The sequence below is a fragment of the Bombina bombina genome, chromosome 4, assembly GCF_027579735.1.
Source record: "Bombina bombina isolate aBomBom1 chromosome 4, aBomBom1.pri, whole genome shotgun sequence".
Taxonomy (NCBI): Eukaryota; Metazoa; Chordata; class Amphibia; order Anura; family Bombinatoridae; genus Bombina; species Bombina bombina.
Genome location: NC_069502.1, coordinates 222,351,179 through 222,378,482, shown reverse-complemented (window position 1 = coordinate 222,378,482; position 27,304 = coordinate 222,351,179). Strand labels below are relative to the sequence as shown.

General features: G+C 37.3%; 1 protein-coding gene across 1 annotated transcript in view; it reads left to right on the top strand.

The window, feature by feature from the left end:
• Nucleotides 1–27,304, top strand: part of EPHB1 (EPH receptor B1) — a 498,694-nt gene that overhangs the window by 380,979 nt on the left and 90,411 nt on the right. Inside the window, exons 7-9 of the mRNA XM_053709781.1 lie at nucleotides 5,127–5,289; nucleotides 17,023–17,131; nucleotides 22,435–22,499. Of these exons, the coding sequence (XP_053565756.1) occupies nucleotides 5,127–5,289; nucleotides 17,023–17,131; nucleotides 22,435–22,499 (337 nt within the window). The remainder of the gene's footprint in view (nucleotides 1–5,126; nucleotides 5,290–17,022; nucleotides 17,132–22,434; nucleotides 22,500–27,304) is intronic.

Sequence of the window (27,304 nt, the reverse complement as noted above, 5' to 3'; positions counted from 1 at the left end):
TTGGCTGATCCAATCAGCAAATAGGATTGAGCTCACATTTTATTGGCTGTTCCAATCAGCCAATAGAATGCGAGCTCAATCCAATTGCTGATTGGATCAGCCAATAGGATTAAAGCTCAATACTATTGGCTGACTGCATCAGCCAATAGGATTTTTTCACCTTTAATTCCGATTGGCTGATAGAATTCTATCAGCCAATCAAAATTCAAGGGACGCCATCTTGGATGACCTCATTTAAAGGAGAATTCATTCAAGAAGAAGACTTCAATTGAAGAGGATGCTCCGCGCCGGATGTCTTGAAAATGGACCCGTTCCGCGCCGGATGGATGAAGATAGAAGATGCCGTCTGGATGAAGACTTCTGCCCGTCTGGAGGACCACTTCTGCCGGCTTTGATGAAGACATATTCCGGCTTCGTTGAGGATGGATGTCGGCTCTTCAAAACTGTAAGTGGATCTTCAGGGGTTAGTGTTAGGTTTTTTTAAGGGTTTATTGGGTGGGTTTTAGTTTTAGATCAGGGTTTGGGCAGCAATAGAGCTAAATGCCCTTTTAAGGGCAATGCCCATCCAAATGCCCTTTTCAGGGCAATGGGGAGCTTAGTTTTTTTTAGTTAGGATTTTATTTGGGGAGGGTTGGTTGTGTGGGTGGTGGGTTTTACTGTTGGGGGGTTGTTTGTATTTTTTTTTACAGGTAAAAGAGCTGATTTCTTTGGGGCAATGCCCACAAAAGGCCCTTTTAAGGGCTATTGGTAGTTTAGTTTAGGCTAGGTTTTTTTTTATTTATTTGGGGGGGGGGGGCTTTTTTATTTTCATAGTGCTATTAGATTAGGTGTAATTAGTTTAAATATCTGATAATTTGTTTTTTATTTTGTGTAATTTAGTGGGGTTTTTTTTTGTAATTTAGGAGGTAATTGTATTTAATTAATTTAATTTATTTAATTGTAGTGTAATATTAGGTGTTAGTGTAAGACAGGTTAGGTTTTATTTTACAGGTAAATTTGTATTTATTTTAACTAGGTAGTTAGTAAATAGTTAATAACTATTTAGTAACTATTCTACCTAGTTAAAATAAAAAAAAAATTGTCTGTGAAATAAAAATAAAACCTAAGATAGCTACAATGTAACTATTAGTTATATTGTAGCTAGCTTAGGGTTTATTTTATAGGTAAGTATTTAGTTTTAACTAGGAATAATTTACGTAATGATAGGAATTTTCATTTAGATTTATTTTAATTATATTTAAGTTAGGGGGGTTAGACTTAGGTTTAGGGGTTAATAAATTTAGTATAGTGGCGGCGACGTTGGGGGTGGCAGATTAGGGATTAAGAAATGTAGGTAGGTGGCAGCGATGTTAAGGGCATCAGAAACGATCGTCTGGGGTTGTCATGTTCCTTGTTCAGAGGAGAATTGCCTGGTATTTCGGGGCTGGACTGACCTTACTTGGCAGGGTCAGACTGATATACTTCAGGAAACTTTTCTTCTGTGAAAAGCACACTGGTCTAAAAGAGGCTGCTTCCGGGTGGTAAATCGCCATAGAACAAGCCACTGAGCTGTTGTTCGTTCCTGGTAGAGCGCTTCTCTCTTTGTATGCAAATTATTATGACCCTGGGGAAGTCTCCCTATGGGTGATGGGGGAAACCAGACGTGGACTCCTTGCCCAGTGTGCTTAGAGGAATGTGGCTGCACCTCACTGACGAGGCCCATAGGAGGCCGAAACGATCGTCTGGGGTTGTCATGTTCCTTGTTCAGAGGAGAATTGCCTGGTATTTCGGGGCTGGACTGACCTTACTTGGCAGGGTCAGACTGATATACTTCAGGAAACTTTTCTTCTGTGAAAAGCACACTGGTCTAAAAGAGGCTGCTTCCGGGTGGTAAATCGCCATAGAACAAGCCACTGAGCTGTTGTTCGTTCCTGGTAGAGCGCTTCTCTCTTTGTATGCAAATTATTATGACCCTGGGGAAGTCTCCCTATGGGTGATGGGGGAAACCAGACGTGGACTCCTTGCCCAGTGTGCTTAGAGGAATGTGGCTGCACCTCACTGACGAGGCCCATAGGAGGCCGAAACGATCGTCTGGGGTTGTCATGTTCCTTGTTCAGAGGAGAATTGCCTGGTATTTCGGGGCTGGACTGACCTTACTTGGCAGGGTCAGACTGATATACTTCAGGAAACTTTTCTTCTGTGAAAAGCACACTGGTCTAAAAGAGGCTGCTTCCGGGTGGTAAATCGCCATAGAACAAGCCACTGAGCTGTTGTTCGTTCCTGGTAGAGCGCTTCTCTCTTTGTATGTTAATAAATTTAGTATAGTGGCGGCGACGTTGGGGGTGGCAGATTAGGGATTAAGAAATGTAGGTAGGTGGCAGCGATGTTAAGGGCATCAGATTAGGGGTTAATAATTAACTAGTGTTTGCGATACGGGAGTACGACGGTTTAGGGTTTAATATGTTTATTATACTCGCATCGACGTTGGGGGCGGCAGATTAGGGGTTAATAAGTGTAGTTAGGTTGCTGCGACATTGGGGGCAGGAGATTAGGGGTTAATAAATATAATGTAGGTGTCGGCGATGTTGGGGGCAGCAGATTAGGGGTTAATAAATATAATGTAGGTGTCAGCGATGTTGGGGGCCGCGGCAGATTAGGGGGTAATAAGTGTAAGTTTAGGGGTGTTTAGACTCAGGGTTTATGTTAGGGTGTTAGGTGTAAAGATAAATTTTGTTTCACCATAGGAATCAATGGGGCTGCATTACGGAGCTTTACACTGCTTTTTTGCAGGTGTTAGGCTTTTTTTCAGCTGGCTCTCCCCATTGATGTCTATGGGGAAATCATGCACGAGCACGTAAAACCAGCTCACCGCTGACTTAAGCAGCGCTAGTATGTATTGGAGTGCGGTATGGAGCACAATTTTGCTCTACTCTCACTTCTTGCCTAATAATGCCATGTTTAGGAAAACCTGTAATACCAGCGCTGTGGCTAAGTGAGCGGTGACAATAACGTGCAAGTTAGCACAGCACCCCTCATAACACAAAACTCGTAATCTAGCCGTTAGAAAATAAATATAACAAAGTAACCTCTTTGCTATTCTGTGAGTTGCTCTGAGTATTTCCAGGGACTTTGCCACAAACCATCTACCTCTATAAATGTCTAGCTTACAGGGATATGGATTTGATGCTGTGACTGCCTTTTTGCACTTGTTTGATTTTGCAATGTTTAAAGGGACATTAAACACTAAAGACATGCTAGATAGAATGATGCATTCATAGAAAAGATTTGTCTGGGAATAACACATAGATGTATTTTTTAAAGTTTCATTAGTTGATTAAATATTGACAAAATAAGTGTAAAGTTTTTGTGTCTATAAAACAATGGGGGCTACCATGTTGTTACTTAGGTTACCTTTTCTGTGGCTAATTAGGGACAGTTATAAATAGGTAATTTAGAGTGTGCAGCCGATGGCTCTGTGGAATATAGCAGTGTTCTGCATTTCCATTTCTAACAGGAACTGAAAAGCTCACAATTTCAGAATGGAATTACAGGAAAAAGGGACAAAATAAATAATTAAAGTATATTGCAGTTTATTTTTTATATTTATTAATTATCATTTTTTATTACCATCTTAAAGTGTTTATGTAAAATATGAATATAACTTTCCTTTAAAGGGACATAATACTCATATGCTAAATCACTTGAAACTGATGCAGTATAACTGTAAAAAGCTGACAGGAAAATATCACCTGAGCATCTCTATGTAAAAAAGGAAGATATTTTACCTCACAATTTCCTCAGCTCAGCAGAGTAAGTTCTGTGTAAAAAGTTATACTCAGCTGCTGCCAGCTGCAGGTAAAAAAAATAAAAAAAATGAAGAAATGAACAGCAGCCAATCAGCACCAACGGTGCTTAGGTCATGAACTCTTTTACTGTAATCTCATGAGATTTGACTTAACTCTCATGAGATTTCATAGTAAACTTCCTTTAAACTGAATAGGGAAATAACATGAGAGTGCATGAGGCTCAACCCCTTAGCTGTCCCGGGACAGACATACTGATTTGTTGCTTAGAAGTCCTTTACAATGGGATGTGGCTACTGAGGACCTTTGAGGTAAAATATCTTTCTTTTTTACATAGAGATGTTCAGGTGATATTTTCTAGTCAGCTTTTTACAGCTATTATGGCCCTTTAATAAAATGAACTAACAAATTAGAGCATTTTCCTTTTGCACTTTTATATACCCTTAAATGAGCATGAAACTAACAATCTGAATTTGGAAATGTATTGTGGTAGAGTGTTTTCTAATTGAAAAGCATATGAACTTTTTTCTGCTAAATTCCTTATTGATAAATAGTGTGAAATAATATTTACTTTTTAGTTAAAACAACAATTATTAACAGGCAATATATCTTTGAGTGTCTATGCACCAGAATACTATATAAAACTGCGCTGTTCCTTAAAGGGACATGAAACCCAACATTTGTTTTCATGATTCAGATAGAGAATACAATTTTAAACAACTTTCCAATTTATTTCTATTATTTAATTTGCTTCCTTCTCTTGTTATCCTTTGCTGAAAGGTTTATCTAGGCAAGCTCAGTGGCAGCAGAGAACCTAGGTTCCAGCTGCTGATTGGCGGCTGCATATATATACAGATTCTCATTGGCTCACCCATGTGTTCAGTTAGAAACCATTAGTGCATTGCTGCTCCTTCAACAAATGATACCAAGGGAATAAAACAGATTAGATAATAGAAGTAAATTAGAAAGTTGTTTAAAATTGTATTCTCTATCTGAATCATGAAATAAATTTTTTGGGTTTCATGGCCCTTTAAGAAGGATATCATATTCTCTTAACTGTCTTGCAGAGAACGTGAAAGAAATAGCATGTTCGATACTGGAGACCACATCTTTTTAAAGAACTAAATTAAAGCAGAGAAGAGCTAATAAAATGGTGCATAAACCTTTCAACAATAAATTACCTTTATATGTACAGCCTAGATGAGATAAAAGCGAAGGGATTATGATAGAAAATTTCATATACATTAACATATTTATCAAAAGGTCATGATGATATCATTATATTTGCTCGTCTGTCGATAATACAAATACTGTTGATTTATTGAGTATTATTTTTCTTACCAGGATCACAGTGAATTTAACTCTTCCTTAGCCAAGAGCCAAACCAACACTGCTAGTATAGAAGGACTGAGGCCAGGAGTGGTGTACGTGGTGCAGGTTAGGGCTCGCACTGTAGCAGGTTACGGAAAATACAGTGGCAAGATGTGCTTCCAGACACTGACTGATGGTAAGTGCACTGCTGTGGGTGGGTACTAGATTGTGGGATTTAGAGTGATGTGTTCATTGGTTTAGTGCAATGCATGGTCCTCTTTAAATACTAAAAAAGTTAATGGGCTCAGTTGGTGTTTGCTGGTTTTCACATTTAATAGGATGATATATTTTCTAACAGTTTTCCTGAATTCGATAGCTGATTAAATAGACAGGCAGACAAAGATAAAGAGGTAGATGGATGGGCATAAAGTGAGATACTGAGACAGATACAGCATTTATATGTATGCAAAAGATAGATAGATAGATAGATTGTGGGACTCTGGGAGAGTTGATTTCACGGAAGTTTTTTTTTATAGCAGTTCTTACAGTTTATATTGATGGTTACACTTGGAAATACTCTGTGAAAAATACAGGGGTGATTATAGATAGATAGATAGATAGATAGATAGATAGATAATGATAATTTGATTGTTCTCCATAAAAACACTGGACCCCTTTTTATAGACTACTCTGAACCCCTTTAGAGTATGATTTTCTTATCTAAACCTGTGACAAATGACAAGGTTGTGATATTAGATGACTTAAGGAATTTCATCATTGAAAAGGCCAGTCCTGTTAAAGTCATATTAAACTACTGGGAATTACACACCATGATATTATTTTTCCTCCTATATTTGCAGCTCTTTTCAAAACTGTTCTCTTTTTTTAAGTGCTGCTTTGTAAAGCGCCAGATCTCCAAACTTGGTGTCACCATTTTGTAACACACATATTTCTGTGTCCTGTGACAGAAAGAGTGCACAGATCAATGACATTGCCAGCCTTTTGACAGACGCACCTTTCAAATGTTTTTTTTACACAGTTTGAAAGTTACATAACAAATATAAAACAATCCCTTATGAATAATGCAGAGCAATACAGCTGCTGCAAAAATGTACAGCTCCCGCTCTGTATTGTGCACTATATGGCTTATCAAAAAGACAACGCTGTCATTGAAATGCGCATTGCTTTTGTCACAGGGAGCAAGAATGCTTAAAGAGACCGTTAACAGAGTGCAAAATTATGTAACATTAATTCCTATGTTTACTGTCCCTTTAAATGGCAGCGCCCAGTGTAAAGATTCCGAGCTTTCTTAACAGGCACCAGTAATGCATTAAAATAATAGAACAGCTTAGAGAGCTGCAGGTACTGGAGGAAAAATAATGCCAATGTAGTAGTGTGCAGCAGTTTAATGCGCCTTTAATGGTTTCAGAATAAATGTATGCAAACAACTGCTTTATGAATTACAGAACACTTTGTAGCAGTAGAGTAAGTTTTGGATTCTGCTGATCCTGGTTATGATCACACAGCACCATCTTTCTTGGCTCTAAAAGTTGTAGGGAGCGAGCAAAAACTGTAGTAAGCGAATGCATACCCACTCAAATGTCCTGATGCACACTGAAAAAGGGCAGTAAATACGTCTTAGTTTACTTGATTATTCATTGTTCCTTACAATACAGAAATTACTATTACGTGCAAGAAATATATTTATATTATTATCCCCTTCACATGCAGAGCCATATGTTGCTGACCAATTTGCCAGTAGGAGGATTTGTTGAGTCAGTCACTTTAAAATGTGTGGTTCTCCTCACTTTTGTGGCTAATGGCATTCTGCCCTATTCTAACCGCATTTTTATTTTGTGCGAGATAATTGAATTCTGATGCATCTGTCAGTGCTTGACAGACGAGAGGGTTCTCCTCCACAAACGGAAACATTCCGCCCACACAAGGCACAGCTCCAGACTGGTGTGTGCGTAACTCTGTTGGGCATCTCTCCTTAGCCCGTCTGGGCACTGGCAAGAGGGCTGGTGATGCCAAGCCATGCTGTGCGCCTATGTAGTTCTAAAACACTTAACATCTTCCCTATCAGGCAATGCGTTCTATAATAAAGTACAGATTAGCGTATTGCAAGATCAGGGTTATCTCTGTGGTTTCCACCTCCCATAAATTGAGATTTAAAAGCATAGAGACGATATGGTGCTGCTTGCATAACCTAATCACGGAGAGTAACCTAGACAGACCGCATTTTAACTACTCACAATCTGAAGAATTTGTAGTTTATTAATGTAAAATGACTTCATGTTCATAAAGTTTTGTATTTTCTTATTTACAAACCTCTTCCACGTCTCTTTGGTGATAACCGTTTAATATCCAAATACAATTTCTGTACTGATTGCACTCAGCTTTGTGTATGTGAATGAGTGGCCTAAGAAGTTACAGAACTAATATTAACGTGAAATTAAAACAGAACCTTTAACTGCAGACTGCAAAGTGTAGTAATTAAAGGGACTTGAAATGCAAATGTTTTCTTTCGTGATTCTTATAGAGCAAACATTTTTACACAACTTTCCCATTTATTTCTATAATCTAATTTGCTTCATTCCCTTTGTATCCTTTGTTGAAAAGTATACATAGGTAGACTCAGAAGTTGCTTATTGGTGGCTGCACATTTATGTCTCTTGTCATTGGCTCACTCACCTGATATTTTCAGCTAGCTCCCAATAGTGCATTATTGCTCCTTCAACAAAGAATACCTAAAGAATGAAGCTGTTTAAAATGTTATGATCTATCAGAATCATGAAAGAAAAATATTGGGTTTCCTGTCCCTTTAAGGTTATATATATTCTGAGCTCAACTAATGTTGGTAAGTATGTACTCACTAGTGCTGGTATGTTGCTGTATATTAATGGCACACCTCCAATGTCAGTGAGTGTATTATTCCCCATGGCTGTGATCCAGTGTTTATTTTACCAGAAGTCTAGGTATCTAAGTGACTTACCTGGCAGATCGAGTGACGCACCCACCATACTTCATATAACCAGAAAACTTTCCTTTGAGTATATGTCAACAGCAGCAACAGTTATATCTGTTCTATAGCAAGCACGCACAAAAAGTAAGCGCTTGAACCACCTCTGTGAAAGTGTTAAACACATAGTTGAATTGGTAAGTCGTGGAAAATATATGTGCTTAGTGGCTTATCATTGGCGCTGGTCATTACGGTGTATTGCCAGTGATGACTATGTGTTTCCACCCATTTACGGAGGTTCAAAATATAATTCTGTACAGTCAACAGTGCACTGAGATAATGTTTTCATGTATAATTAGAGCATTTTCTTATTGTAAATGTATGTCCTTTTGAATTTATAACCTATATTATATTAAGAGTTTGAGTTATAAATGATACATCTATTAGAGAAATGTTTGTGATTCATTTACTAACATTGTGTATCAGATTGTAATATAGTGATTTTCATTATATTTAATACTGCATTTATCTGCTTTATTATTTGTTAGTGATATTAGTCACAGTTCAGTAAGTAATAACAAGAATGAAGCCAGCACTGTATATATCTAGCTTACAGAAGACGTCAAGGGCTAGATTAAGAGTGGAGTGGTAGTTTGCGCTTGCGCGTTATCACCACTAGACAGAGGCTTTTTGCGCGAGTGCGGTAGTGCGTGTATTATAAGTTAAAAATAATAATGTTTTATTATGATCGGAATGTTAAATATTTACAGTAAATACACACACACATATATTTATATATTATAATCCTTTGCAGTCAAATACATGGCCTTATACCATATTCCTTTGAACCCTTATAAATACTGTATATTTCTTTCATGTAATTAGCAAGAGTCCATGAGCTAGTGACGTATGGGATATACATTCCTACCAGGAGGGGCAAAGTTTCCCAAACCTCAAAATGCCTATAAATACACCCCTCACCACACCCACAAATCAGTTTTACAAACTTTGCCTCCTGTGGAGGTGGTGAAGTAAGTTTGTGCTAGATTCTACGTTGATATGCGCTCCGCAGCAGGTTGGAGCCCGGTTTTCCTCTCAGTGTGCAGTGAATGTCAGAGGGATGTGAAGAGAGTATTGCCTATTTGAATTCAATGATCTCCTTCTACGGGGTCTATTTCATAGGTTCTCTGTTATCGGTCGTAGAGATTCATCTCTTACCTCCCTTTTCAGATCGACGATATACTCTTATATATACCATTACCTCTACTGATTCTCGTTTCAGTACTGGTTTGGCTTTCTACTACATGTAGATGAGTGTCCTGGGGTAAGTAAGTCTTATTTTCTGTGACACTCTAAGCTATGGTTGGGCACTTTTATATAAAGTTCTAAATATATGTGTTTAAACATTTATTTGCCTTGATTCAGGATGTTCAACGTTCCTTATTTTCAGACAGTCAGTTTCATATTTGGGATAATGCATATGAATAATTCAATTTTTTCTTACCTTAAAATTTGACTTTTTTTCCTGTGGGCTGTTAGGCTCGCGTGGGCTGAAAATGCTTCATTTTATTGTGTCATTCTTGGCGCGGACTTTCTTGGCGCAAAAATTTTCTTGTCATTTCCGGCGTCATACGTGTCGCTGGAAGTTGCGTCATTTTTTTGACGTTTTTGCATTTAGGCGCCAAATAATGTGGGCGGCTTTTTTGGCGCTAAAAAATTTGAGCGTCATTGTTGTCTCCACAATATTTAAGTCTCATTATTTATTGCTTCTGGTTGCTAGAAGCTTGTTCATTGGCATTTTTTTCCCATTCCTGAAACTGTCATTTAAGGAATTTGATCAATTTTGCTTTATATGTTGTTTTTTCTATTACATATTGCATGATGTCTCAGATTGACTCTGAATCAGAAGCCACTTCTGGAAAAACGCTTAACTGAGTTTCAGTTCTACCAAAGCTAAGTTCATTTATTTTAAATGTTATAAATGTTTATCTTTAGCTATGGTTTGTAATAAGTTATTATGTTATACTTTTACATGCGGAATCCATTAGTATTTATGCTTTATATATTTCCTTTCTTACAAGAAATATTTAGAAGATTTATAAGAAATATTTTTCTGATTCTATTTTAAAGGCTTTGTCTGACTTCGTGCCTTCTAATAAAATTTTTAGGTCTTTTTTCACTTCTTTTTTAATTATTGAAGTTTCAAATGACCAACAACATACTGATTTATCCTTCTCTGATGATGTTTTTTTCTCTTTCAGAAATTTTCTTCATCAGATATTGACACTAACAAATCTACTTTTTTATTATTTTTCTATTATTAAAGTACATTTGTTCTTTGTTGAAAAGGTGTTGATTATTTTGGATATTAAGGTAACTAGTTCTTTAAGACTAGCTGACATTATTTCTGCCTATTTATTTCTTCTGTGTTTTCAGAGAATTTTCTTTTATTTCCTCTTCAAAGGTTTTAAACTATATTCTTTGCCAGCAGTTAAACTCAATTTGGAGGGTTCTCGAATTTATTGGGGCTATCTCTAATTCTACTAATTATGCTATTGTTTCTATAGCAAAATAGTATTTATTTTCCTTTAGATAGTTGTATCTTATTTATGGAAAATTATTTAGTTTCAGGTACTTTTCTTGGTCCTGTGATTTATTTGGATATTGCAATTGCTTCATTTTCTCTGTTTACTTTAAGATCAAGTATCAGATTATGATTTATTTTAGCATTGTTAAAGGGACAACATTTACTAGACTAGGTGCTGTTGCATTTGTCTTGTTGTTTTGCATTTATTGATTATGCAAGTCCACTGTATTGGCTGGTCCTTTAAACTGGACTATCATGCTAATAATTTCATTTGTGTCTTCATTTTATTGAATATTTTCGCAAATGAGGGTTAATCTATGTCTTTAGCTTTTTTAGCTAGAAGAATTTTGTGATTTTTAAAAAAAAATAAAAAAATCCATATTTCTTTTGTTCTAAGATAATCAATTATTTGTTTTATAATTGGATTCAATTCTTAACTGTTACTCTGGGCTTCAAGATTGAGTTCTAAGACTAAAACTTTAAGCTTATACTGGTTTGGTTGTTCTTATTAAGGAACGAATTCCTGAGTTCTTTCCCAAGTAACATGTCTATAATTGGAGTTCGAAATCAGCTCCCTAATATTGCGATGTACGTGCCGTATTCCAGCTTGGCTGGTAAGGGGCAGGTTAAGGCTTCTTTGAAATTTATTTTGTCCAAATTTCTTTGATTTTATTCCAGTAAGGCTAACACTTTCTTTAACTGTGTTTCTGTCCTATATATTTTGGGTACTGTTGAAGCATGGCTGGGCACCCATGGGGTTCAAGCGCTGCTCAGACCTGGAATCTTCTGGGGTATTTCTTCCAGTTCCTTTTGAGGAACCGGGTTTTGGAGTTTTTTATTCAAACTATTTTGCCTTTTTATGGTCATTGATAGCATTATTTGTTTTCATTAGATACAATAAATGCATATTTTCATTTTTCTGTTTTCATTCAGATTATTTTCTGAGGATGCGGAATCTCATATGATTTACTTGCTCTTCAGGACATAGTTAGAGGATCTTTTTTTCAAAAGCTCTTGATTCCTCACACAAGGGTCACCTTTTTTAGGTTTCCAGATAGTTTGTGTCACTGTCCTTGTCTCTATCAGACAAGGGATCATTTTATTGGGTTCCGTCTATCGGTTCCTTTAGTCTCTATTATTTCCTTCAGTTGCTATATATGCATAGAAGTTTTAGGTCTTATGGCCACAGCATTGGATTCAATTCCCTTTGCTCATTTTCACTAGACAGAACCTTTCCAGTCTTTTATAAGTGTTGTTTATTCAAGAACATGGTTGGAGGATCAATTTACCAAAAAGTTTGTTTGATTCCTCAGACAAGGGTAACCTTTTTAGGTTTCCTGATAGATTCAGTGTCCTTGATTCTGTCTCTGACAGGACAAGAGGTGTCTGAAATTGGTTTCAGCTTGTCGAAACCTTCAGTCTCAATCTTTCCCTTCGGTAGCCTTATGCATGGAAATTCTAGGTCTTATGACTTCTGCATTGGACGCGATCCCCTTTGCTCGTTTTCACATGCGACCTCTTCAGCTCTGTATGCTGAACCAGTGGTGCAGGGATTATACAAAGATATCTCAATTAATATCTTTAAAACCGATTGTTCGACACTCTCTGACGTGGTGGACAGACCACCATCGTTTAGTTCAGGGGGCTTCTTTTGTTCTTCCAACCTAGACTGTGATCTCAACAGATGCAAGTCTGACAGGTTGGGGAGCTGTATGGGGGTTTCTGACAGCACAAGGGGTTTGGGAATCTCAGGAGGCGAGATTACCAATCAACATTTTGGAACTCCGTGCAATTTTCAGAGCTCTTCAGTCGTGGCCTCTTCTAAAGAGAGAGTCGTTCATTTGTTTCCAGACGGACAATGTCACAACCGTGGCATATGTCAATCATCAAGGAGGAACTCACAGTCCTCTGACTATGAAAGAAGTCTCTCGAATACTTGTATGGGCGGAATCCAGCTCCTGTCTAATTTCTGCGGTTCATATCCCAGGTATAGACAATTGGGAAGCGGATTATCTCAGTCGCCAAACGCTACATCCGGGCGAATGGTTTCTTCACCCAGAGGTATTTCTTCAGATTGTTCAAATATGGGGACTTCCAGAAATAGATCTGATGGCTTCTCATCTAAACAAGAAGCTTCCAAGGTATCTGTCCAGATCCAGGGATCCTCAGGCGGAAGCAGTGGATGCATTGTCACTTCCTTGGAAGTATCATCCTGCTTATATCTTTCCGCCTCTAGTTCTTTTTCCAAGATTCTAAAGGAGCGTTCGTTTATTCTGCTGGTGGCTCCAGCATGGCCTCTCAGGTTTTGGTATGCGGATCTTGTCCGGATGGCCACTTGCCAACCGTGGACTCTTCCGTTAAGACCAGACCTTCTATCGCAAGGTCCTTTTTTCCATCAGGTTTCTCAAATCCTAAAATTTTAAGGTATGGAGATTGAAGGCTTGATTCTCAGTCATAGAGGTTTCTCTGACTCTGTGATTAATACTATGTTACAGGCTCGTAAAACTGTATCTAGGAAGATATATTATCGAGTCTGGAAGATTTACATTTTCTTGGTGTTTTTCTCATCATTTTTTCTTGGCATTCTTTTAGAATTCCTAGAATTTTACAGTTTCTTCAGGATGGTTTGGATAAGGTTTGTCTGCAAGTTCCTTGAAAGGTCAAATCTCTGCTCTTTCTGTTCTTTTTCACAGAAAGATTGCTAGTCTTCCTGATATTCATTGTTTTGTACAAGCTTTGGCTCATATAAAACCTGTTAAGTCAATTTCTCCTCCTTGGAGTTTGAATTTGGTTCTGGGGGCTCTTCAAGCTCCTCCGTTTGAACCTATGCATTCGCTGGACATTAAATTACTTTCTTGGAAAGTTTTGTTTCTTTTGGCCATCTCTTCTGCTAGAAGAGTTTCTGAATTATCTGCTCTTTCTTGTGAGTCTCCTTTTCTGATTTTTCATCAGGATAAGGCGGTGTTGCGAACTTCTTTTACATTTTTACCTAAGGTTGTGAATTCTAACAACATTAGTAGAGAAATTGTGGTTCCTTCATTGTGTCCTAATCCTAAGAATTCTAAGGAAGAGTCGTTGCATTCTTTGGATGTAGTTAGAGCTTTGAAATATTATGTTGAAGCTACTAAGGATTTCCGAAAGACTTCTAGTCTATTTGTTATCTTTTCCGGTTCTAGGAAAGGTCAGAAGGCTTCTGCCATTTCTTTGGCATCTTGGTTAAAATCTTTGTTTCATCATGCCTATGTCGAGTCGGGTAAAACTCCGCCTCAAAGGATTACAGCTCATTCTACTAGGTCAGTTTCTACTTCCTGGGCGTATAGGAATGAAGCTTCAGTTGATCAGATTTGCAAAGCAGCCACTTGGTCTTCTTTGCATACTTTTACTAAATTCTACCATTTTGATGTGTTTTCTTCTTCTGAAGCAGTTTTTGGTAGAAAAGTACTTCAGGCAGCTGTTTCAGTTTGATTCTTCTGCTTATAATTTCAGTTTTTTTCATTATAAGATTTAAACTTTATTTTGGGTGTGGATTTTTTTTCAGCGGAATTGGCTGTCTTTATTTTATCCCTCCCTCTCTAGTGACTCTTGCGTGGAAGATCCACATCTTGGGTAGTCATTATCCCATACGTCACTAGTTCATGGACTCTTGCTAATTACATGAAAGAAAACATAATTTATGTAAGAACTTACCTGATAAATTCATTTCTTTCATATTAGCAAGAGTCCATGAGGCCCACCCTTTTTTGTGGTGGTTATGATTTTTTTGTATAAAGCACAATTATTCCAATTCCTTATTTTTTATGCTTTCGCACTTTTTTCTTATCACCCCACTTCTTGGCTATACGTTAAACTGATTTGTGGGTGTGGTGAGGGGTGTATTTATAGGCATTTTGAGGTTTGGGAAACTTTGCCCCTCCTGGTAGGAATGTATATCCCATACGTCACTAGCTCATGGACTCTTGCTAATATGAAAGAAATGAATTTATCAGGTAAGTTCTTACATAAATTATGTTTTTATTCCTATTTTTATGAATATTTTTTATCAGATAGTGTTTATATGAGTGTAACAGTTTATTTTAATGTATTTATGTTGTGGTTGGTGAAACTTTTATTTTAGCCTTAACTTTTCATGCTAGTTCCTCAGTTGGGCTAACCAGCCATGCGTTAAATTACCTTATTATTATCAAGGAAAGGAGATGTGTTTCAGAAAAGGATACCAAGACAAAAAAAGTAAATTTAGAATTATTATTTTTTATTTTATTTTATTTTATATTTTTTATTGAGGTTAAAAGTAGGTTACAACATACATGTCACAGTGCAAGAGGGATATTAACATATAGAAAGAGCAACGGGGCAAGAACAACATCATATCCATGATACTTACAAAGATATAGTCATAACCATGATATCATAAAGAGTTTTACCCATACAAAACAAATACCTCACTTTTCCAGATTTAGTCTTGCTGTAAAACATTTTGCTGATATGCACTCCTAGTTTTATGACATAGAGAATTAAGAGGTCCCCCTACATCTTGAAACATTCTGTGAACATATATAATATAGCATGAATACTTGTAAAACTTTGGGGAAACACCCTGCAGCCATGTATAATCAGCTTTGCAATACAAAAATATTTTGAGAATCTCTCATATCTTGTGGACTATTTCATAGTCACACATTACTAGCATTACAGTATAAATGAAGTAGAGAAATGTCACATTAGTACTTTCAATGATAAAGGTTGCGGTACAAATAAGACAGACCGCGTAACTAGCCCTTCCAAGCAGGGGGGGGGGGGAGGGGAGGTGGTCATACATACGTGGAAAATGGTATAAACTGACATCTATGGCAATGGCGTACTGAGAATGTTAGCACACAGTCCAGCATTATATTTGATAACATGCAAATTATTTCAGAAATCTAAAGATTAACTAGTCAACCTGCAAAAAACAACATACAGATAAAATAATGTTATTGATCGGAGAGGATCCTAAAGTCATAGGTGGTGTGATTTGGATCGTATAAACTACAACATTAATATGTAGTGCATGGGGTAATAGCCAGCTTATAAATGCTAACATATAGGGAGAGTAGCGTTGCAGACTACAAAAACCCTAGAATCATAAATGTCATCGTTTGAAGCATCTAAACTAATAAAATCTGCTCTGACTGGCTCTCTAAACTGAGTGGGTTACAGAGTTTATTTACGCATTGATGAGTGTGAAATATACCATGTCTAGCAAGCAACCCCAAGTGATAATTACCTAACATTGCATGAGCTGGCGGAACATATAAAACTATTTACTATATAAAACCCATTAACCTGCCACTTAACAAATAGCATAAGAACATAGTCCGTCCTATAACCATAAAACAAGCACTCTGTTCAAGAAGTGAATAAAAGAATGCAGTCCCACTGTATCTTAATGTCAGTTCACCCTCATAGTTACATTATCTATTTAGGAGGGCCTTCAATAGCTTCATCTCGGTTTATCTATCCTACGCCGGAGGGCCAGGGTAAGGAGAGTCTGTCCCCAAGCACATGAGCTTGTTCTAAGCTGAGTCTCAAGTGCAGTTTAAGCGTTTGGTCAGAGGGAAAGCCGCACTTATCTTTCTTCTCCTGGCGTCTTAGATGAGAACCATAATCACTGACCGAGGCTAACCCACGTGTAAGACCCATAGATGTTTGGTTTTGTAGTGACAAAGGTAAGTAGGTAAGGGTAGGGTTGTGCGAGAAAGCACTGAAATCCGGAGCCAAACCTTCATTTCTTCCACCATCTTATGCTGAGGGTTAGGGTGAGGCTGGTCTGTGCAAGGTAGCTTCCCCACCACGCGGGAAGGAAAATGGCCACCGCCCGTCCAACTTCAGATAAGGCCTCCGGTTCTAACTTGAGAAAACTGTCTCAATGCAATATTATGACCTTCATCGAATATTAAGCAGGAAACTGTCTCATGTTCTTCAATACTTAGAGGATGAGAAGTGCTTTAAGAAGCATGTAAAATCAATTTTTAGAGCGATACTAGCTGGAGCTTCAAAAATGTGCATCCACTCTCAAGCGTTGCTGGCTCCGCCCCCCATAGAATTATTATTTAATTGTACACTGTACAATTTAATTTTACCTTTGCTCTACTGTTTCATTTTGACTTCCATGTCTGTGATCCTACGCTACTCCTTTTAATCTTCACATTAGCAACACATAATGGCCTTGTCTTCTATGCAACTGACTTCTCTGTTGGCTCTAGTGTAGATAGCTGTTTGTTCCATTGTGTCAAAGAATTCTTGCTAGAAGTCAGCTGCAATGCAAAGGTTCTCTCTGTAGAGCAGACTATCTTGTAAGAATAAAATGGTGGCCAATAACTGACACCGTGTCTCTTTTCTAGAGGATTACAAATCCGAGCTGAGAGAGCAGCTTCCTCTAATCGCCGGATCGGCTGCTGCAGGAGTGGTTTTCATTGTATCTCTGGTGGCGATTTCCATTGTGTGCAGCAGGTAAGTGGCACAAATAAGTATGGGACGGCTTTGCTGTTGAATAAGTGAAAGGAAAACATTAGCTCAGTGGGTGCTGTTTGTTTGCTTATGTGCATTGGTTGTATAGTTTGTCACAAGGAGGTTTATGGACAAAAGATATCAGATAAAGTGATACAGTAATTTCCTGTTCCCTTTTATAATGTCCACCTTTTATTTAATAAAACTTCTCACTGAAACCTCTCCTGCTGCTTCATATAACTGTCCTTAGTGTTTCCTATATGCCCAGTATATTACTCTTCTATATACTGCCTAATGTTACTTACTCCTTATACTGCCTCATGTTACTTACTCCTTATACTGCCTCATGTTACTTACTCCTTATACTACCTCATGTTACTTGCTCCTTATATTGCCTCATGTTACTCCCATACTGGCTCATGCTACTTTCTCTTTATGTTGTTACTTACTCCTTATACTGCCTTATGTTACTTGCTCCTTATACTGCCTCATGTTACTTACTCTTTATACTGCATCATGTTACTCCCTCTTTATACTACCTCATGTTACTTACTCCTTATACTGCCTCATGTTACTTACTCTTTATACTGCATCATTGTACTCCCTCTTTATACTGCCTCATGTTACTTACTCCTTATACTGCCTCGTTTTACTTACTCCTTATACTGTCTCATGTTACTTACTCCTTATAATGCATCATGTTACTCCCATACTGCTCCATGTTACTCCCTCTTTATACTGCCTTGTGTTACACCTTCTTTATACTGTCTTGTGTTACTTACTCCTTATACTCCATCATGTTTCTTACTCCTTATACTGTCTCATGTTACTTACTCTTTATACTGCCTCATGTTACTTACTCCTTATACTGCCTCTTGTTACTCCCATACTGGCTCATGCTACTTTCTCTTTATGTTGTTACTTACTCCTTATACTGCCTTATGTTACTTGCTCCTTATACTGCCTCATGTTACTTACTCTTTATACTGCATCATGTTACTCCCTCTTTATACTTCCTCATGTTACTTACTCCTTATACTGCCTCATGTTACTTACTCTTTATACTGCATCATTGTACTCCCTCTTTATACTGCCTCATGTTACTTACTCCTTATACTTCCTAGTTTTACTTACTCCTTATACTGTCTCATGTTACTTACTCTTTATACTGCCTCATGTTACTTACTCCTTATACTGCATCATGTTACTCCCATACTGCTCCATGTTACTCCCTCTTTATACTGCCTCGTGTTACACCTTCTTTATACTGCCTCATGTTACTTACTCCTTATACTGCCTCGTTTTACTTACTCCTTATACTGTCTCATGTTACTTACTCTTTATACTGCCTCATGTTACTTCTTATACTGCATCATGTTACTCCCATACTGCTCCATGTTACTCCCTCTTTATACTGCCTCATGTTACTCCCTCTTTATCATGTTACTTACTCCGTATACTGCCTCATATTACTTGCTCCTTATACTGCCTCGTGTTACTACTCTTTATACTGCATCATGTTACTCCCTCTTTATACTGCCTCGTGTTTCTTACTCCTTATACTGCATCATGTTACTTACTCCTTATACTGCCTTGTGTTACTTAGTCTTTATACTGCCTCATTTTACTTACTCGTTATATTGCCTTGTGTTACTTACTCTTTATACTGCATCATGCTACTCCCTCTTTATACTGCCTCGTGTTGCTTACTCCATCATGTTACTTACTCCTTATACTACCTCATGTTACTCCCTCTTTATCATGTTACTCCTTATACTGCCTCATGTTACTCCCTCTTATACTGCATCATGTTACTTACTCCTTATAAGCCTCATGTTACTCCCTCTTATACTGCGTCATGTTACTTACTCCTTATATGCCTCATGTTACTTACTCCTTATACTGCATCATGCTACTTACTCCTTCTACTACATCATGTTACTTACTCCTTATACTGCATCATGTTACTTACTCCTTATACTACCTCATGTTACTTGCTCCTTATACTGCCTCATGTTACTTACTCCTTATACTGCATCATGTTACTCCCTCTTTATACTGCCTCATGTTACTTACTCCTTCTACTTTCTCTTTATGTTGTTACTTACTCCTTATACTGCCTTATGTTACTTGCTCCTTATACTGCCTCATGTTACTTACTCCTTATACTGCTTCATGTTACTCCCTCTTTTTTTATAAAACAATTTTTATTAGTTTTCCATATAGATAATACAGTAGTGTAAAGGGTTTCCACAAAGTATATCATACAATGGTACAGTGGATGAGCATTTTTTAGTCCATTCTTTAGTGTCCTGCGCAATCTCGTTATGAGACTGGGTGAGCAAAGTTCTTGCATGGACTGTGGAGTGATGGGAGTGGAAAACCGTATAGTTGGGTTTTGACAGAGAGTGGAAATTATGTTACTCCCTCTTTATACTGCCTCATGTTACCTACTCCTTCTACTACATCATGTTACTTACTCCTTATACTGCATCATGTTACTTACTCCTTATACTACCTCATGTTACTTATTCCTTATAATGCCTCATGTTACTCCCATACTGCTTCACGTTACTCCCTCTTTATACTGTTTTTATATTACTCTCACTTTATGCTGCCTCATGTTACTCCCTCTTTATACTGCCTCGTGTTACTTACTCCTTATACTGTCTCATGTTACTTACTCCTTATACTGCCTCTTCTTACTTACTCCTTATACTCCCTCATGTTACTTACTCCTTATACTGCCTCATGTTACTCCCTCTTTATCATGTTACTCCTTATACTGCCTCATGTTACTCCCTCTTATACTGCATCATGTTACTTACTCCTTATAAGCCTCATGTTACTCCCTCTTATACTGCGTCATGTTACTTACTCCTTATATGCCTCATGTTACTTACTCCTTATACTGCATCATGCTACTTACTCCTTCTACTACATCATGTTACTTACTCCTTATACTGCATCATGTTACTTACTCCTTATACTACCTCATGTTACTTGCTCCTTATACTGCCTCATGTTACTTACTCCTTATACTGCATCATGTTACTCCCTCTTTATACTGCCTCATGTTACTTACTCCTTCTACTTTCTCTTTATGTTGTTACTTACTCCTTATACTGCCTTATGTTACTTGCTCCTTATACTGCCTCATGTTACTTACTCCTTATACTGCTTCATGTTACTCCCTCTTTTTTTATAAAACAATTTTTATTAGTTTTCCATATAGATAATACAGTAGTGTAAAGGGTTTCCACAAAGTATATCATACAATGGTACAGTGGATGAGCATTTTTTAGTCCATTCTTTAGTGTCCTGCGCAATCTCGTTATGAGACTGGGTGAGCAAAGTTCTTGCATGGACTGTGGAGTGATGGGAGTGGAAAACCGTATAGTTGGGTTTTGACAGAGAGTGGAAATTATGTTACTCCCTCTTTATACTGCCTCATGTTACCTACTCCTTCTACTACATCATGTTACTTACTCCTTATACTGCATCATGTTACTTACTCCTTATACTACCTCATGTTACTTATTCCTTATAATGCCTCATGTTACTCCCATACTGCTTCACGTTACTCCCTCTTTATACTGTTTTTATATTACTCTCACTTTATGCTGCCTCATGTTACTCCCTCTTTATACTGCCTCGTGTTACTTACTCCTTATACTGTCTCATGTTACTTACTCCTTATACTGCCTCTTCTTACTTACTCCTTATACTCCCTCATGTTACTTACTCCTTATACTGCCTCATGTTACTTACTCCTTATACTGCCTCATGTTACTTACTCCTTATACTATCTCATGTTACTTACTCCTTATACTGCATCATGGTACTCCCTCTTTATACTGCCTCATTTTACTTACTCCTTATACTTCCTCTTGTTACTTACTCCTTATACTCCCTCATGTTACTCCTTATACTCCCTCATTTTACTCACTCCTTATACTGTCTCATGTTACTTACTCCTTATACTGCTTATAACTCATGTTACTCCTTATAACATGAGCCTTATTACTTCTCATAAATCTCCCTATAACATTTCATGGTACTCTATATATTCATTCTTTTAGTTGCTCATATTACTCCAAATATCTCACTATAAAACTTTTCCCATTTCTCACTTTGCTGTATATACCTTTACCTTACACTCCTCATGTTACTCCATATACCTCTCCTTATTAAACTTAAAGGGACATAATACTCATATGCTAAATCACTTGAAACTGATGCAGTATAACTGTAAAAAGCTGACAGGAAAATATCACCTGAGCATCTCTATGTAAAAAAGGAAGATATTTTACCTCACAATCTCCTCAGCTCAGCAGAGTAAGTTCTGTGTAAAAAGTTATACTCAGCTGCTCCCAGCTGCAGGTAAAAAAATAAATGAAGAAATGAACAGCAGCCAATCAGCATCAGCAGTGCTGAGGTCATGAACTCTTTTACTGTGATCTCATGAGACTTCACTTAGCTCTCATGAGTTTTCATAGTAAACTTCCCTAATCTGAATAGGGAAATAATATGAGAGTGCACGAGGCTCATCCTTTCAGCTGTCCCAGGACAGACATACTGATATGCTGCTTAGAAATCCTTTACAATGGGATGTGGCTACTGAGGAACTTTTGAGGTAAAATATCTTTCTTTTTTACATAGAGATGTTCAGGTGATATTTTCTAGTCAGCTTTTTACAGCTATACTGCATCAGATTCAAGTGTTTAAACATTTGGGTATTATGGCCCTTTAATTTTGCTCCAAACCCCCCACTTTTATACTGTCTCATGTTACTTCCATATACTTCTCCCTATAACCCCTGTTGTCATTACATATACCCTCTTTGTATAACCTTTCATGGTACCTCCATATACCCCTCTCTGTAATCATTACTACATATTTCCTTCATTATAACCCCTCAAGTTACTCCTCCATATAATGTTTTATGTTTCTCTATATACCCATTCCGACCTCCTCTTACCCGGTGTGCCCTCTCTGTATAACTCATCCAGCTTTTCCATATAACTCTCCCTTTTCACATAGACCTTCACTATATCTAATTGCACCACTATTGCGCAACTAATAATTTAATAACTGATGACGCCATTATAAGTAACATCTCCCAATATAACAGTAACATTTTGCAATCCTCTCAGTTTACTTTTCCACATCTGCACTGGTTTTGTAGGTTCTGAGCTGTAATCACTTCTGTGTGAGTTATGGGCAGACTCCTCATCACACATGAACTAGCAGAATATGTTTTTGTGTATAATGCCTCTCTCATGTGCTTGACTTCTGTATTTCAGGAAGAGAACGTACAGCAAAGAGGCAGTGTACAGCGACAAGCTGCAACACTACAGCACAGGCAGAGGTAAGAGAGAGACATAATCCCTGTAAGATGTACGTCTGTTTTGTATCCCATTATATGAAGTTGTTCCTTTTATATATGCATCAGAAATGAGTCACTGAATGGCAAACTGTTTGTGTACAATGGGAATGTTTTAAAAGCATTTGCAATAGCAAAATTATTATTAGTTATTTGTAGAGCGCCAAGAAATTCTGCAGATGTGCCCTGTTTTGCAGTTCAGGGACACACCACTTGATTGTTGTGTATCGTATTCCCTTTGCTGTAGCCGGTTAAGCACAGATAAATAATTTGCTTCTGTCCATATCAAACAATCACTGTGTAGCATCTAGTAGGGTCAGTTTTCTGAATTCCACAAAATGTACTCTGGGCTCTCTGTGGGGGAGGGTAGCAGAAAATCTAGAAATTAAAATTATACATAAAGTAAGCAAAATTATGAATGAACACGTATTGCAAGTTTTTGTTTTTCACTATGCATAATTAAACCTTTTATGTAGAATTACATTTAATATGATCTAAATATACCAACATTTTTTAATTATCTCTTCCTTTCTGATATGTTTCATTTATGTCCTGTATATTTAGTGCCTCTTATAGTTTTTGCATCTGTATATTTTTTATTTTTTAACTTTTTTTCCTAGAATTTCTGTTTCTTTTTTGTGTTATTACCATTGTCGTTAAAGGGACAGTAAACACCTGAATTTTTGTTGTTTAAAAAGATAGATAATCCCTTTATTACCCATTCCCCAATGTTGCATAACCAACACAGTTATAATAATATACTTTTTACCTCTGTAATTACCTTGTATCTATGTCTCTGCAAACTGACCCCTTATTTCAGTTCTTTTGACAGACTTGCATTTTTAGCCAATCAGTGCTGACTCCTAGGAGCTTCACGTGCCTGAGCTCAATGGGATCTATATGAAAAACATGAACTATCGCCCTCTAGTGGTGAAAAACTGTCAAAATTCTTTCAGATTAGAGGCAGTCTTCAAGGTCTAAGAAATTAGCACATGAACCTCCTAGATTTAGCTTTCAAGTAAAAATACCAAGAGAACAAAGCAAAATTGGTAATAAAAGTAAATTGGAAAGTTGTTTAAAATTACATGCCCTATTTAAATCATGAAAGATTTTTTTTACTTTACTGTCCCTTTAAATCTATATTTATGTGTTTTATATGATTCCTTAATATTTCCCAAAATTGCGCCCAGGATAATTTATTATTTATTGTTTCTATATTTCCTAATTATTGATCTATCTGTCACTCCTTTAGCTAACCTTGTTTGTGCACATTTCATCAGTATCTTCTGCCTTTTAGAGGAATATTTATCAAATATGAGCAACAAATAACAATTATCATGCTAAAGACTCCTCTGTATGGTCCAGATACAACTATTAGTGTATCAGATTTATCTGTCAGTATTTATCTAACTAATGTTATCTCTATAGTTTTTCTCTTCACGTTATCTCTTTCTCATTCTCTCTATTTCTGTTGTCACTTAGGGGCATAAAACTAAAAATGTAATTCCCTCCGTAATTAATTAATTAAAAAAATAAACCACTTTGCAATATAAATGTATAATTTTTTCCTGTTTTTAGTGTAAACATTGTCTCCTTACCAAGCTCCCTAAAGAAGCCAAAAAGCTAATTCTGTAACCTACCTATATGCTGCAAATGCTTTATGTTGCATAAACCAGCTACATTATTGTGTTTCCTCTGTCTGTAGCCATTTAAAGGGACACTCAATCTAAATTAAACTTTCATTATTTAGATAGAGCATGCAATTTTAAACAACTTTCCAATTTACTCCCATTAACAAAATGTGCACAGCCTTTTTATATTTAAACGTTTTGAGTCGCCAGCTGAGCATGTGCAAGAATAAGTGTGTATGCATTTGTGAATGGCTGATGGCTGTTACATGGTACGTGTATGCATTTGTGATTGGCTGATGGCTGTCATATGGTACAGGGGGAGTGGAAAAAGACATAACTTTTAAAATTGTCAGAAAAAAAATCTACTACTCATTTGAAGTTCAGACTAAGTGCTATTGCATTGTCTTGTTATCTTGCATTTGTTGATTATGCAAATCTACTGTGTTGACTGGTCCTTTAAGACTAACTGTAAATATGTGTGTGCAGTCGGGTGAACTGATTCATCCAGCTCATTGAAAAGAACCAGTTCACGAACTGGACATGATTACTAGATCTGCTTGTGCAATACAAATACTGGATAATAATATCCTCTGTATCTTTTTCCTCTTCTCACATTCCTTCACTACATTGAAAAGCTCCTTAGACAGCAGTCAGGTGAATGCGTAGGTCCATTTTTAACATTATTATCAGTATTTTCAGACAATTGTCATTATATTGCGAGGTTGATCTCACCTTAACATTAGTAAGGATGAAACATCATTCGTATATTTATATGGCATATGAGGTTACCTTAATAATGTAATTTATCATATCACTGTGGAGTGCAATGACAAGATTAAAGAGAAAGATATTAATTTACTTGAATAAAAAGGCAAGAGGGAAATATTTTAAAGGAAATTGTCAGGGCAAGAGGTTATTCACACATTTGTGGTCTGGTTATAAAGTAGACTGATGATAAATGAACCAGCTGTTTGAACATTATGGGCTAGATTACAAGTGGCGTGCTGTTTAGAACTCCCGCTTGAGCATAAACTTCGCTATAAGTTAACTTTTTGAACAAGTTGGATCAGTGGCGTCACTAGGGTTGGTGTCACCCGGTGCGGTAAGTTATGGTGTCACCCCCCCCCCCAGAAAGCAGACACACACACATACAAACACTCAGACACACTTAAAAACATACTCAGAGGCACACACAAACACTCGGAAACACACTCAGACACACACACAAAAACACACACACAAAAACACTGAGACACACAAAAACTCAGACACACACATACAAAATATGTAAACTGCACTGCATTAATTATAAAGCGCATGCCTAGAGCTGCTCCCTGGCTCAGCAGAGCATCAAATGAAAGATAAACAGAGCACTCTAAAAATAAATCACTAAAGAAAAGGTTTAGGCGCAATCTATGAAAATTCTGCTCTCTGACTCTGTTCCAAGCCTGTCAGTGCACAGCCCCGGGCTGCGTGCCTACTGCTTCTTATGGCCAATCACCTCTGCACTCTGCCCACCCCCAGACCCCCGCCCTCCCTCCTACCTGTTCAGTGTGCACTTAGTGTACCGTAACCGTAATGATCTGGTGGGCATAATACGTGGCTCCTTCACTTCACAGTGTCAAACAGTCATGCGGTCAGGTGCCAGGCATCCCCTCATGATTTGCCAGTTCCCGTTTAGAGAGACAGCACAGCAGTGAGTGACTCCACTGCTCCACATGTCACTGAGCAGTGAGCACAGATAGGCAGGCAGGTTTAGGCTAGCAGCGCAACTTTGCAAGCCCCACGGCATGCCCACAACATTCATAGCGAAATTGGGCAGGGGAGAAGCAAAGTACAAACAAGCAAAAGCAGCCGGGAAAACTATTTGTTGAAATTGCAGCACTGGCTCAAGGGGCAAAAAAATTGTGTGTCTACAACTTCCCCAGTCCCACCAATGTTCACAAATGCCAGCCCCTCTAATAAAAAAAAAATCTATGCATCTCAACATTGTATTTCTTTGAATTTCAATAAAATTAAAAAAAAAAAAATTTTTTTTTTGGTGTCACCCCCTGGAGGGTGTCACCCGGGTGCGGCCCGCACCCCCCTAGTGACGCCACTGAGTTGGATAGCGCTCTTATTACAAGTTCTAAGTAAAAAAAAACACCTAACAACTATACTTGTGCGCTAACCCAAGATGAGCTATTTATATTACACATTCCAATGTTCTTCACATTGAAATATATGTAATATTTATATGTAATTATATTTTTCTGTATATATACCTATACATGTATATATCTATACAAACTGGAAAATTACAGGGAGTCTTCCAGGCTTCAGGAGAGATTAAAAGTTCATTATTTATTGCATAGTAGTAGTGACAAACAGTACATCACCATAATTGCATACATCCGACGCGTTTCCTGCCCATTACGGCACTTCATCAGGCAATATAAATGTAATGAGACCATCTTTTTGTCAAGTTAGTGAATCATGTATATATCTATATAGATATATAGTTATAGATATATATAAAAAAAATATTCAGATATATAGATATATTCAGCTGACCGCTTGACACTGAGATATTGGAGAACAGTCTTGACAAAGGTCCCTGCGAGGACCGAAACGTTGACTGAACCTATGAACTAATAAAAGTACTTTTTGCTTATTAAGACCTGTGAGTGCCTCTTCTTTTTTAGAAGTTTCTCTCTCTCTCTCTCTCTCTCTCTCTCTCTCTCTCTCTCTCTCTCTATATATATATATATATATATATATATATATATATATATATATTTTTTTTTTTATATATATATATATACATACACACACACACACAAGGCAAGAGTTTAGGAGGCGCATATAATGTCAAGTATGGTACAGACTGCAATCTAATAGTAGATAAATAGAGTAAATAAATTGCACCAATGTGCTACATGTCAAATGCTTATTAATCATATAAAAATATATTGCCAATATAAAGGTGATGGTTGGAAAATCGTGTGCGATAAATATGTAGATAAATAGTAAATATCAGTGTTCTGTAAAACGTTGCTCATATGGGGTTCCTACTGACATTAGCTTACCCCAATCATATGAGGCAAGTGCTGCTCTGTATAGGGAGAGCCTTGTGAGGCACCTGGTCCACTTCACCTGCTTCTTGAGAGTATGGTATTC